This window comes from Caretta caretta, chromosome 1 (genome assembly GCF_965140235.1).
Source record: "Caretta caretta isolate rCarCar2 chromosome 1, rCarCar1.hap1, whole genome shotgun sequence".
Lineage (NCBI taxonomy): Eukaryota > Metazoa > Chordata > Testudines > Cheloniidae > Caretta > Caretta caretta.
The window spans coordinates 83,320,004-83,335,536 of NC_134206.1; the positions used below are offsets into that span (position 1 = coordinate 83,320,004).

Consider the following 15,533-nt stretch of genomic DNA (forward strand, 5'->3'; position numbering starts at 1 on the left):
AAGCATTTTTGTAGTAAGTTTTTAATACAAGGTTGAAAATACTAATTTATAAGTAAATGATATTGTAGTAACAAAATACAATGGTGATTTCTCATGTAAATTACATTTTGGGATTAAAAATATTGAACTATAAAAATGTTATCTCTCATTTTATCATGTTTTAAAGATTCTGTTGAGGATAGCTTCTTACACCAAAATTGTTTTTCTGTAATTCAGAGCAGGAAACAAATCTCTTCCTACTACTAGGTCTGGCAATCAGCCAAAGTGGCCAGCTTCCCACTACCTCCATCACAAAAGACAGAAATCAACACCACTCCTACTGCTCTGATCTCTATCTTTCATGCCACTTTATTTTTAGAAAAAGGAGGAGAATCTGGTAGCACTCATTTCTTCTATCAGTAAAAAACAAGCATAACTACATAATATGAGGCTCAGATTCTGAAAAATGGGAAATCCAAATTTCAAAGCAAAAAAGTGCCACTTCTAGGTTATCCGATTCAAAAATCCATGCAGGTAGGCTTTATCAATTGACAAAAGTGAAATTTTATGAGATGAAAAGCAGCCAAGGTTCAGTAGTTCATAGCCCTGTGTGCAGGTTTCTTTACAGCAGAAAGAGACTCACCAAGATTTTAATGGAAATTTTAATTTTTCAGAAACTAGATGAATGAATCTCTGGAGACAGCAGTACTAGCCTCCTCCTCCACTCCATATAAATATACCTTACTAATTTTGAAAGACTAACAGTAGGTCTAAAGACTAGGCTCGGAACCCATATTAATTGAATCCTTGGCCTGTTTACTGACAGTGTCAACAAGAATCTCAATTGTGTTTTTTAAGATCACAGTAAAAGTATGACATAATATTGCTTTGGTCAGTGATTCTCAACTTTTTTCATATTGCAATCCTACATCAAAAGAAGAAAAAGGCTTCTGTCCATTTAGCCATGGGGTGGGGGGGAGGAGATGGTCATGACCCCTATGGACCTATTCTCATGGCCTCCAGGTTGAGAACCCATGGCCCTGGGTATCAGATCCATACAGTAAGTTATCAGGCCAGTAGACAGTCTTACTGCAGTTGAGCACAGAATTTGGGCACTGTGTTACCTTGATTTTATCCTGAACTGGCAAAAATTAAGGCTGCAAGATTTAAAGTATGACCCAACATTCTCCTCGACTGTATGTGCATGAGCAATTTATTCCCAGGATACGCAACACTGCAATTACTGAACCATGGAGAGTCTAACCTTTGTTCATGGGAGATTATACAGGAAGTTATTTACGTTGCATGAAAGAGGCTCTTAAGTAGGAACACAAACACTACCATAAGGAATCGCAGACACACGTGTTAAAATGGCAAGACCATAAAATGACAAAAATGAAAAAAAAGAAGTGTGGGCAACTGATGAATTGACCTCTGAGAATTCCAGCTGCACTGCACATGACGAATTTTGTTATCTGTGGTGGGTCTTTGGGAGCAACTAGGGCAAAGTCAAAAACTCAAAAACATATCAGTGTAGCGAACAGAAATGCTTTGTAAGCAGAAATAAGAATTACCAGGGAAGCTCCTTATTCTGCCTTCAAAGAGCTACATCATTTTTATCTATTATATTCTCAAGAGGACAGAGATTATACATTAAACATTAAAGCAAAGGATGCATGAGTGTATATGAACACAGGATATCAGAGAAGTTCAGAAACAAAAATAGCTAAGAAATCTGTTGAAGTTTCAAATTTTACATGGTTGAGTAGCTTTTGCCTTGCATCATGGAAGTTGCCATCTCACAGAAGAGAGAGAAAAGTGGGCCATAGCTTTTTCCATACATGGCCTCCCTTTTGATCGGTCTACTCATACCCCTATTTTCTATCAAGTTACATTCCACTCGTTACTCTCTTTGCTACCGAAGTTGAGATCACTTTTTGCAGCACAAATTTTATTAGTAGTAATATACTACTGAGACACCCAAACACTGTGCTGGATGCTGTAAAAGAAAGGGAAAAAAAACAGATAAAACATACTGAAAGTGCCTTACAATATAAACTGGAATACTGAGCACAGTAGTCTGACTAGTTTAAAGACATTAACTAGTCCCTTAAGGAATCTCTGAGCAAAGTTAAACTGTGGGGAAAAAAATCCTTAGTCCTTTTTATATTACAGCTTCTATCCCTGCTATCACTGGTGCAGTTCCACTGGTGGTGTATTATACATTCATTTTTTGCTGTTGGCTGCCAGAAAGGGCACTGCTTTTATAGAAGTTTGCTGAAGCTGAGTGAAGCCTGGGGGGCATATGGAGAAACACAGAGGCCATGTTTCTAAAATACTGTTAATGCTCAATGAATGTGTACACCAAGCTCCACATACCTGATTTATTTGGATCAAGAGAAATATCCTGGTAATACACCAACAATTTCAAGTCCAACAGCAAAAGGTAAGAGAACAGGAACTTAAAGGTGAGATCAGTCATGACTCCTTTAAAGAGATTCTCTGTGCTGTAGATCTAGTCATGTTTTCAAAGGTTCTGAGTCCATGTTGCACGGTACATATTTGGAACTCCAAAAGGTAGAGATCAGTGGAGAACCAGGTTACATAGAACAGCAACATCTGAATGAATTTATGTCATATTACTGCATAGTGCAACATTCGCAGAAGCGTCACTAGAGTTAAGAAATGGTTACTTAGCGTAACTGTAGTTCTCTCTCTACCACCTCTGTTCAACTGATGGTAACTGATCTTCCAGAGCCTGAATGCAGAGTCCTCAGGCTTACTGGTGGTAGAGGTACTTGAGAAGCCTTCAGCCTCGTGGGTACTGAGTCAGAGAGCAGTGGGTGCTGAGGTGGTAGATCTGGCCTGAGATTGTCTCTGTGGTAAATTCTCTACCCAAGGGATTTGAAGCCCGCTTCCTAGAGTGTTTTTGAGAGGATTCCATTGATTTCATCTTTGAAGCTATAGAGAAGTGTTTTGCCAAGGAAGTTGACATGGTCAACCTAGCAAGGGGCCGTTGTGCACGAGGGAGGTCTCTGGGTCAGAAGTTGGTCAGAGCAAACTCTCCATCTTAAGTAGAAGCGGTTTCAGTTCTTGGTTCTTTCTGGCTCTCGACTTTCATTTAAGGCAGAAATTAGACTTCTGAGGGACATGTGATTCCCCAAGAGACTATAAAGTGGGAATGTCCCTCACTGACCGGGATAGCCTCTTGGCATGAAAGACAACCTTTAAATCCGCTTTCAATTCCCCTGAAGGGAATAAATTAAAAAAAAAAAAATAGATGAATGGGCAACAGCTAGTATCCTAATAAGAAAAAAAAATTTTAGATTTTGCCGTACTTTTGTTCATAAACTAAAGAAACAAAAGGATTACTACCACCAACTAATGGAAACTCTAGGAACTAACCCTATCATGAACAAGAGGAAAAAAATATAGCTGATGTAATCTCAACTTGGGCGCTGCTCAAGCTCTGTCTCAGGCTGGGGCAGTTGAGAAAGAACGAACAGTAGTTCATCCATGCAGCGTTATATAGCCCTGGTGAAGGGCACAAGATGGGTAGAGCACATGTGTGGGCCAAATGGACAGTGCTATCTAAAATCTCCAATCTGAGGAGCACAGGATGCAAACGCACCTAGAGTGGAGCACCCATAGGGACACTACTCGAAGAAGAATCATAGTAATAGTAAGTAACTGTGGTGGTTTCTTTTTCGAGTAGATGCAACCATGTATTCCACATAGGTGATGCACAAGCAGTACCCACCCCAGGAAGCAGGGCTTAGAGTCTAACTAACCAAGGATTGCAGGACCATCCTACCAAAATTTGAATCCGCTCTGGCAGATATAGTAATGGCATAGCGGTTTGTAATGTATGGATGGCTGGCCACGTAGCAGCCCTGCAAATGTTCAATATTGAGACGCCACTGAAGAACGCTATTGACAGTGCTTGCATTCTCATAGAATGAGCTCACACCTGATGAGGTGTAGCCAAGTGATTTCATATACAGTCTTGATACAGAATGTTACCCATTTTAGAGATTTGAGAAGAGACCACTTGTGCCTTCATGTGATCTGCATATGACAAAAAAAAGGCAAGGCAAAGCATGCAACAGTTTAATCCCGTCCAGATAAAAGGCTAGAGATCACAAGCACTGCCTCAACCATGCCAGGGCAATGATAATGAGCGCGACCCGATCCACCTTCAGCTTGACCAACAACCTGTGGGATGATAGGGTTTGGGGGGAAAGCATACAGGACAGCCAACTGCCAGCTAAGGTGGAAAGTGACAGACAGGAAACCCAGACTCAGGCCCCCCTTGAGAGCAGAATGGATGACATTTCTCGCTGTTCCTTGGAGCAAACAAGTCGATCATCGGAATGCCCCAAGATGACCCAGAGGACACTTGGCTTCAGGGACCACTTATGACACAGGAGAAAGTTCCTGCTGAGATGGTCCATAAGATGATTCTGTACCCCAAGCAAGTGATCAGTTACCAGAGTGATACTTTCCTCAATGTAGAACTGTCACAACCTGATTGCCTCTTGGCAGAGCACCCTGTAGTATGCTCTCCTTTGCCTGTTCATAATACATCATGGTGATATTGATGGTAAGTATGTGAACCACTGAGCCCAATATGGCCCAGAGAAATGTGACAGGCATTGTGGATGCCCTGAAGCTCCAGCATGTTGATATGCAGTGAGGCCTCCTGTTCTGACCATGAACTTTCAGCAACCCCAGATGTGCTCTCCAGCCCATCAAGGAGGCATTGGTGACAACAGACCTAGTTGGTAAGGGCTGGACGAAAATAGGTGTCCTTAAGGCCCAGAACAGCAAAACAGTCATTTTGAGGCAATGTTGGGAGGACAGTCAGAATCTCATGTATCTGATATATTTGTTGAGGCCGTGAAGGTCAAAAGTTGGTCTTATACTTCCCTTGGATTTGGACACCAGAAAATATCAGGAATAGAAGCTGTGACCCTGGTGTTCCAGCAGAACCTCCTCCACTGCTCCCAAAGCCAGTAGAGAGCAGACCTGCTTGAAGAGAAGTATCTCATGAGCGGGGTCCCTGAAGAGGGACAGGGAGGGAAGGAAAGGAACTGGATGGCATAGCCCAATCTGATGGTGTTTAGGACCTAGCTGTCCGTGGAGACTGAGACCCAAGCACTGTGAAAGCAAGCAAGCCAGCCTGTCCCCAAACAGAGGGGATGGGGAAAAAAGGAACCACGACTAGACCACTGCTCTGGATCAGGGAGTCAAAATGGGCACTTGGGGAGTGCCGGTGGGGAAAGCATGTCAATTGGCCAAACCCTGTACCCAAATGCCTCTTCAGCTGGGACCTATGCACCTTTCTGGGATAGTCCCATTGTCTTGAGGGAGGGAAATGCTGCCCAAATACCATAATGCTGCTGCTGACCACTATAGTGGCATCTCTGCACTCCTGGCATGGACACATCTAAGGACTGTAGGGTAGCCCTAGAATCCCTGAAGGAATGCAGAGTCCTATCTATCTTGTCCAAAAAAGCATTCAGACATCAAAGGGCAAATACTATCTATTTTGCTGCACATCAGGAGCAATACTCAAATTTTGCAGCCAGGATGCCCTTCTCTTGGTCATTGCTGAGGCCATCATTCTGGCCAAAGTATACACGATGTCCAGCGTAGACTGCAATGACGTTAGCCACCAAGCAGCAATTGGAGATAACCATCCGATATTCCTCCCTCAAGGTTTTGGACAGCTGGTCTGCAAAGTTAGACACTGCTGTCCAGTTCACAAAGCTGTATTTGGATAGCAATGCCTGGTTATTTACAATCTGCATCTGAAAAGAAGAGGTGGTGTACATCTTCTTACCTATCAGATCCATCTGTTTAGAGGCTTTATTCTTAGAAGTTGACTTAAATTTTCATTGCTGGGCTCTATTGTTCACCATTATTACAGTCAGGGAATCTGGGGTTGGGTGCACCAGAACGAAGTAGTGTTTCTCCAACTGCTTCACAGTAGATGGTATTGAAGCCAGCATGCTCCACAGAACCTTAGCAGGCTCTAGGAGCATATTGTTAATAGGGAGGACGACTCTTCCAGGACAGATGGCTGCAGGATACCCAATAATGTACGGGTATTGTCCTGCAGGAACTCCACTTGAATACTCAGGGAAGCAGTCACATGCTGCAAATGGTCTTCATATGCCTTGAAATCCTCCTGTACGGAAGGAGAGGAAGAGCCAGCCATTGCAGAATTGTCTAGGGATGAAGACAAAGCTGTTAACTGTGCCTGAGCTGGATCCTGGTCCAGGACTGACAGATCTGGACAGGAAGACTCTGAAGACTCGATGAGGGAAGGTTCAGCAGTGCCTGGGCCTGCAGCAAATTGACAGACACAGACCTGCTCGGAGATCTCGCCTTAGAGCAAGATGAGGAGTGGGACTTCCACAACCAAGGAGTGTCCCCTGGATGCCATGGGGATCACTAGTAGTGGCCATTAGGCACTGGGCCAGGGACCCCTGTCCCAAATGCTAGACGACTGTCAATGCTGGTACTCACAGAGCTCCATGAATAGCCCTCAATGTGGGTCAGGTGACGGAGAGCAGAAGGAGGAAGATCCCAACCTGGACACCAAGGAATCCGATGCTTCAGAGGATAAAGAGTGGAGCCAGCCCTGCGGGTATGAGCAACTGGTCTGCCTCATCCACAGCCTAGAATGGAGAGATCCGACACTGATGGTGGAACTGGTACTCCCGGCACCAAGTACACAACCATTGTTTCTGGTGCCAGAAGCAGTTGACCCCGAAATCAGCAGTGGTACTGACGTGACTTGATGTCAAAATGGTAGGTGGTGAGTGCTGTCACAGTAACATCAGCAGCACGAACAGCAGGGTGCTGAGGAAGTTCCTGGTGCTAAGGTGGTCCTTTGGGCCTGGCATCGGCATCACTTTCACTGACTGGAAGGGAAACACTGGTGTGCGGTGCTGACAGACCCACTGGTTCAACAGTCCATCCAGACAATGGCGCTACAAATGACACCGCCCTGGAAAACTCCTGGGCCCAGGGAGGGGTCAGGACATAAAAGCAGAGTACCATTGCTTCCTGATACACTGCTAGCACAGAAACAGCCAGTGCTGGCATGGCCCTCATTGGTACGGGACTGAACGGACACCCCAGAGCCGGAACCAGAGACCACATTGATGGAGATTTCCCTTATATCAGTAGCCTGGCTCGTTGTTCCTTCCGTGTGGTTTATATAAATACTTTGCACAAAGCAATCATTGTATATGTGACCTCTCAGTCCTCATCCTCAAAAGAAACCTGCACACCTTCAAAAGATGAGCCAGGGAGCCTAAATTCATAACTTTGCTAGCCACCAAAAATCATGGACTGAATAAAGACGCTGGATTTATGGTTTATTACAATCTATAATCTCCTTTCCCAGCCTTCCCCGCAACCTTTTTCTCCTCTCCCCCCTATGACTGGAGAGATGTTAACTGGCCACTTCACCTGGAATGATCCCTTGAAATGTGTGTTAATTACTTAGCTGAACAATCTGTTCCACCTTGTATATAGCTGTGGTTCTGAGCACATTCCCCAGAGCTGATGAAGAGCTCTGTGTAAACTCAAAAGCTTGTCTCTCTCACCAACAGAAGTTGGTCCAATGAAAGTTATCACCTCATCCACTTTGATTCTTTAATATCCCGAGACCACCAGGGCTACAACAAAACTGCACAGACAGACAGATCGTACTTCTGGTTGGGATGTGACTTTTAGTTCTGTACTCACTGCATATGTATCTACTCCAGGGCAGGCTTACAGCTGATTAAATAATTAGTTTACAAAAAGCCTTGACTAACTGGAGGCAATTGCCTAGCCTATTATCTTACTGCAGTTTTCATCATGGTCTCTTCAGAAAAAGACAAATTCATTTACAGAAAGGAAGAGGGTAAGTGTCCTGCAAGATGGGAATATTTCTCAGTCTTATCCAGATTTAAATATGTGGGGCCACATTTGATCACTGGTGTTTAAATAGAAGCAGATGTAACCAGTGTCCATTCACAAAAATAGAATTTCTGTTTCCCTGGTAGCAACGGACACTATCTTCTGCAAGAACTGCAAATATTAGTATGAGCAGGAATAGCTTGAAATGACAGCATATTACTTCCAATTTTTGGCAGTTTCACTTGTGTACCTATAGTGCCCTCTAGCATTCAAATGAGAAAACACTGTGCCTTATCCGAGCCTTAATAAAAAAAAAGTTTCACAACCTCAGAGGAAGGAGACTTGAAAATGTTTTGAAAGGACATTCTTCCCATGTTAAAAACAGGGTGCTGTAATGGAAATACTTTCCCAGCTTTTATACAGCACTGTCCTGCAGAGTTTAGAAGCTCTGCAGGATGAATTCTTGTGCCCTTAAGGCATTTCTGCACTTTTCTACACCCCACTTATAGCAAATGTGAATTAAGATGATGCATTCTCTTGGCACGAGACTATGGACTTTTACATGCAATCCAAATGGACTGCATATCAAGATACATATTTGTCAAATGTCTTCTATTTCCACACACAGAAAACAGAATTTGGCTCAAATATTTTTTATTAAATAGAATTCTATATAAACTGAATAATTTGTGGTCTTTAGTGAGATAAGACAAGTTTCATAGATTGTAGAGAGCAAATTTTTGTACAGAGAGAAGTCTTAGTTTGCCTCAGAGAAAAGAGACCTTCCACTTAGCTGAAGATTAGGAAAACATTTTGGAGAAATCTCACAGCACTTCCTTCTTCCTTTACAGTTCGAAGGGCACTATGGAAGTCTATGAAAAGCATAAGTCACCATTTACTGATAAAACAGAGGAACTGCTTTGATGCCCATCCAAGACCTGAAAAGAACCAGCATCCAAATGATTGAATATTACATGTGCAATCCACTTCAAAGTGAGTTGTTAAAGATAGTCCTACCATTGCTTATCAAGAGGGGTAATACCTCTAGTTTAATGTCCTCCTTTTTCTTAATAGATTTGGTGAAATAAACAGATCTACTTTTTATAATAAAATTAATTGCTGACAAGCTTCCAACAAAAATTCACATGTGAGTCAGCAACCTACAACAGAGGGGTGGTCTGAGGATTAGTCTTTGTAAAATGGATTGAATAAATGAAGTATTATTAGTGACTTCATGAGAAACATTTTTTCAATATATGTTCCAAAAAAGGCTGAAGAATGAGGGAAATTGCTGCAATAGATACTTCCTTCTTAAAAGAGAAATCATGTCTGAAGAATGACTTCCTCAATTTTGTCTCTCCCCATCTGCTGATAGGAAAGGGTAATATACTGTTCATACACCTGTGCAGCTAATCTTGCACAACCTTGGTCAGAGAAAGGCAAAAAGCTGAATTACTCTATTGGAGTACGGTGGAAGTCAGGAACATGTGACCACGTCAGTAACAAAGTAATACAGGATCAGGTAATATGCAGTTCCAAAGACATCAATAGGCTCTCAGCAGTACAAGACCACTGGAAAAATGAAATCCTGACTCATCTGAACAAAGAAAAGAAAAAAATTCAATATTAACATTCAAATAACTTCTGATTATCTAATAAATGCTAAAAGCTCAGACAGCATGAATTTCAAAGCAATTATCTATTGGGAAAAATATACAAAGATGAATGACTTGCAAAATGTTTGCTTGACAATTAGGTCTAAATGATTAAAGTGAAATTTATAAATGCAAAATCCATGATACTTGGTGGATACAAATTCAAAATGCGGTTAAAAATAAAATGAAGGATGCAGAAAAAGACATTAAGGATAAAAGCTGAAAAATGATCTATAATACTTATATAGCACCAATAAACATAGTATCCAGGCAGCAATCCTGCTGAGCATATTAAAAATCCTATGAAGATACATGCATAAGCCATACCAGGGGTTCACAATGCTTAAAGAGCTAATTTCCACAAAGAATCAGATAATCAGTTTGATTTTTCAAAGAAAAGCTAGTAAACCATATTGATCTTGAAATTTGTTCTGAAGAAGTACAAAAAGAAATCTTTTTTCTTTGTCTTAATAAAATAGCTGCATGTGAAGATGATAATGGAGATGCTACAGCAGCAGCACACTTGCTGTAAAAATCAACATCATTCCAACTCAAGAAACAGAAGGCTAAATATCAACCAAAATTAGGGTAATGATCTCTAAATTAACTCCTGTATTTTCTGAAGAAACTTCAAATTCCTGTGCTATTTATTCCATTTGTTTTAACCACAGTAATTTAACTGGTTAACAAGAGTAACCTAGGATCTGCTGTACTGGGTTACATCTAATATGCTGCCTTCTCCAGTGGCCAGTAGCTGATGGTGGAAGGTGGAAAAAAAAATCAATGCACCTGGACAATTCAGTAATACATCAAATGAGGTGTACTGATGGAAACTTATGCCAGTTCCTGCGATCACTTTGTGGCCGAAGCGGGAGAAAATCTGAAAATCCCAGTCAATGATATCAAGTGAGCTAACTATAAAGAAAACAAAAGCAAATTAATAAGAGGTTTTGGAATAATTTTTATTAGATCCTTAGTGGGATTAAAAGGGTCAGGGAACTGGTAATAAACTGTGTGACATTTCACTTCCAGGTCATTGATTCACATCAGGGCCATATCAGTGGAGAATGAAAATTCTTTGTATCTGATGGCTTTTTGACGTGCATTGCCTCGTGGACAAATATCCATGTTACAAAACCAACACCACAACTGACGAGAGGAGCATTATTGTTTGCAACCAGAGCAAAGATGCAAAAGGCCAATCTATGAAGATTAAGCTACCACTTCACCTTTAGAAGTGGGTCCTTCACAACAAGGTTAAGATATATTAGCAGATCTGTACAAAGAGGCTTCCTCTGATGTTGCTCATGCTGTACATACAAGATCTTAGAGGATAAATATGTTCATTAAACATTAAAACGTTTAAATACTGAAAAGATTTCAAAAGGTCATTCTTCAACATCAACTATGTTTTCTCCCCGATGCTTTAAACCAAGTTTTCACTTGTTAATTTTACTCCCCTTCTGTGACTCAATTTTTATAACCCTGGCTTTAAGAGCTATTTAAAAGAAACTCTCACTGGAGGTCTTTTGTACATGGCTTGTGAGACAAAGACAAGTTACAATTTCTTGGATTTTCTCTTCCTGCTAGGAAACCTATTGAAGTTGTGGGGTATTTTCTTTTAAATCAACGTTTTCAATGAGTTATAGCTTTGTATTTTTCTGTCTTAAGTCCTTCGTCATTGAACATCTAACAAAAGAGCACCTTAAAGAAAGAAAAATTTACCTTTTTCCTTAGAAGTTGGGAAAAGCTTTCTGGAAAAAACAAGGTAACCTTTCTCGGTGTTTCAGATTAGCAAAATTCATTTGCAGAACTGTTGGATACAAAACAGAGCAATTTAGCTAAGCACACGTGCATACATGAGCAGAATCACATTCAGGAGGATCAACTCATAGGGGAATGAAAGTTGTGAGATGTATGGCTTCTTAGATAAAAACAGAAGGATGCTCCACCAGAGAGAGACTTCAAGTGATGACTCTTTCAACAGTATTCAGACGGTGTGAAAGGAAAGGACAAAGAGGACACTGGTGCTAGGCAACAGGAAGGAACCAGGAGGATGGCAGACATACACAGCATGTCGGTTGGAGCAAACCATAAGGTGTCAAAAAGCAAAAAGGGCAGCTTGAAAATGGTTTAGAAATAAATGGGAAACTAGTTTAGATTGTGAAAGGGTCTATATTCTTTTATGCTGCACAGAACTCAATCATTACTATTATAACTGGGGGGGGGGTCTCTGGGCACTAAACACAAACAGTGGCACACTGGTTGCAGGATGAAATGGCTGTGCTTCTTTCTTTAATGTGTGAGAAAGTGAGCTGAAGCATTGTGATTCTGGTATCCTTCAGTAACTGGAAGAGATACGACAAACAGACAGAGTACAAAATATACTACAGCAACAATTTTTTCATTTTCACCCTAATTTTGGAGGCACATAATCCTAAATTTTTCATAGGATGACCACAGGGATGAACAGGAAATGGAATCTCACACAGCTGTGTCACTAGTTTGAAGTCAGTCCAACTGAGCAACCACCAAAAGTTGCGACCATTTGATATCTAGGTGAAGTGACCTAGTTTCAGCTTCTTTGGACATGGACCCATATAAAAACCTACACCCTAACAAGCGTCACTAACTTTCACTTAATCTGGAAGTCAGTGAAGAGGAAGATTATATCATCACAGAACAAACTACTCAGTCTAGGGAGCATGCACAGTCCTCATCTGCAGTACCTGATATGTGGAAAAACACAAAACTTCAGTCTCCAACATTTCAGTCTGGCAACCTTCAAACTGGCACCCTTCAGAAGTACTAAATAATTAAAAAATACAAGTTGAAAAGTTTTTATTTATTCAATGAACCAGAATAGCTCATCTAGAACACTGGAGAAATAGGATCTAAAATTAATTTATTTTGCCTGAAATTCAGTGTAAAAAAGTCAATTTCCCTAATAAACAGTTCAAGTCCCTATGATAAACATTAGAAGTTACCATACAAGCAGACAATTGTGAAATTTCAATATAAAACTAAGCTCTATACAAAAACAGAGCACATTTTTGCAACAAGGTGTGAGCACACACAGAGAGAAAGAGAGCACACATACATAAACTGAAAAAGAACTGGGATTCAGGTCTACAGAACTAACATGAGAAAAACCTCATACCACAGATTTAGAAAGCTGAGGGACACTATAACCTCAGGGATGATACTACTTCCATTTCCCTTCATCTCTTATCTTACGAATAAAAAGCCTGCCAGCAGAGTAATGATGTTCCAAGCAAAGACTTAAGGGGTGGCGGTAATTTGCTCCCAAATAAATGAAGAGTGCACAGTGAAAAATATTACGAGATCCAACTACCACCTCTGCACCTGTCTGATGAGAGGTGTATTGGATTTATATTACATTTATTTGTGGGTTAGGGGATACACCAGGCTCCAACAGCTGATATGCCTACCAAAGACCTGAGGAGGAGACAGAATGCTACTTCAAGGGATATGAAACACTTTCTTTTGGGCATAGGAGTTTCCATATTTCTACAGGGCTAAGTCTTAGGGTTTTTTCCCTGCTAAGAAGAGAACCACCACAAACCTAGGAAACCAATGCAGAACATAGTTTCCTGTGAAAAAGTGCATATTTAGTATTTTTGCAAGCTCACAGTTCGATTAGCATTTCCCACATTTATACATGTTAAGAACTAAATGAACAGACCATAGTATGGACTGATCATTTTGCCAAATGTAGTTTTAAAATGGGAAAAAAAAAATCTTTGCAAGGACAAAGGAGATATATTAATATATAGGCTCAAAGTTCTTAAGACTATAATACCTACCATTCACTTTTCTTAATATATTCTTCTGTTACGTTTCTTTAGTGCATATATCTTCGTGGGATCACGTTTTCTTCTATAGGTCCACAGTATATGCATACAAATGCTCTTCTTATTCATTAAATGTTATTCTATTTGAAGCAGTTTTGATTTAAATTACGTTATGAGTTTTAAAATTTAAAATATGTTTCCAAGGCTTTTATGCAGCAAAACCATACACTAAAATACAATTGTATATCACCTAAAAATGAGACTTCACAGTTCAAGTTATCAGTTTTTTATATATTCAGTATGACACTGATGTAAAAAAAAAAAAAAAGACAGTGATTATAGCTCCTTTTGTGAGTATGGGGGTGGGGGGGTCACCATTTGGAATGGTCTTTTTTCTTTCCTTTTTTATTTTTTTCCATTTTCAAGGACCATTGTCTTAGCTTTTTTGGTTATTGCTTTTTTTCTTTTTTTTTTCTTTTTTTTTTTTAAGACCATTCCATTTCTTTATTTTTTTAAACATCTTAAAGTCATAAGGACTTATATGCAAAGCAGTCATACACTGTATCATTAAAACCCATACGTAAAATACGTACACAAATCCAACAAAAGGCTAGTACATAGTAAAGCCTAAGCATACTACTATGCAATATTATGAATACATAACTTTAGAGACTTCAGTTTAGTACTGTTATCTATTCATTTCTGAAAACATTCACAAAGATTTTAAATGCAAATTTTCATTCCATATCTGGAATAGAACAAAAATTATCTATGTTATAACAACTCTTGGTCTTTTTTTTTTTTGACCAATTCATTAAATTACAAAGAATCCAAAGAATTCTCTAACTTTCAGGAGAAGTATGTAATAAAAACATTGCATATGTTCCTAATAAGATGTCTTTAGCAATCATTTACTGAAACTCAAACATGAATCTGGCAAAATACAGGATTGATCAGCTGCTTTTTAGTCTATTTCTGAAATCCAACTTCATCACATTTACCAAAAAACTTTTTAGTACAAACAAGCAAAAGTACATTAGGTAATACTAATGCAATGTAGGTACAGTTCCAGCACTTTCTCTGATCAGTTGAATCATCTTCTCCATGAACGAGATTCATTATCCTCTTCCTCTTCATCATCATCTTGAAGCAATGAATCATCCACCAAGGATTCTTCCTGAAACTTCAAAAGAAAAATGTTAGGCTCCATTTCAGAAAAGTCAGAGAATGTAAAAGATCAAAACAAAAAGTAGACTTCTGCTACACAGACTTAAATGAGGAGAAAGATTATATGTGGACATTCCCTTTTATACGTGAAACAGAAAATGAAAGTTACTTCTAATCTGAGTTCTTCAAGATTGACTTCATATTCACACTTATGGTACTGTACCACTTGGTGGCACCAAAAGGTAGAACCTTTTGATACAGTATCCCACAGTATTCTTCCCAGCAAGTTAAAGAAGTATGGGCTGGATGAATGGACTATAAGGTGGATAGAAATCTGGCTAGATCATTGGGCTCAACGGGTAGTGATCAATGGCTCTATGACTAGTTGGCAGCAGGTATCACGCGGAGTGCCTCAAGAGTCAGTTCTTGGGCCGGTTTTGTTCAATATCTTCATTAACGATCTGCAGGATGGCGTGGATTGCACCATCAGCAAGTTTGCAGGTGACACTAAACTGGGAGGAGTAGTAGATACACTGGAGAGTAGGAATAAGATACAGAGGGACCTAAACAAATTAGAGGATTGGGCCAAAAGAAATCTGATGAGGTTCAACAAGGATAAGTGCAGAGTCCTGCACTTAGGACAGAAGAATCCCATGCACCGCTACAGACTAGGGACCGAGCGGCTAGGCAGCACTTCTGCAGAAAAGGACCTAAGGGTTACAGTGGACGAGAAGCTGGATGTGAGTCAACAGCTTGCCCTTGTTGCCAAGAAGGCCAATGGCATTTTGGGATGTATAAGTAGGGGCATTGCCAGCAGATCGAGGGACGTGATCATTCCCCTCTATTAGGCATTGGTGAGGCCTCATCTGGAATACTGTGTCCCATTTTGGTCTCCACACTACAAGAAGGATGTGAAAAAACTGGAAAACGTCCAGCAGAGGGCAACAAAAATGATTAGGGGGCTGGAGCACATGATTTATGAGGAGAGGCTGAGGGA

General features: G+C 40.3%; 1 protein-coding gene across 1 annotated transcript in view; it reads right to left on the minus strand.

Moving 5' to 3' along the window:
* Positions 1-13,728: 13,728 nt before the first annotated feature.
* Positions 13,729-15,533, minus strand: part of RBM26 (RNA binding motif protein 26) — a 101,807-nt gene continuing 100,002 nt past the window's right edge. Inside the window, exon 22 of the mRNA XM_048852920.2 lies at positions 13,729-14,552. Coding sequence (XP_048708877.1) covers positions 14,463-14,552 — 90 coding nt within the window. The 3' untranslated portion in view covers positions 13,729-14,462. The remainder of the gene's footprint in view (positions 14,553-15,533) is intronic.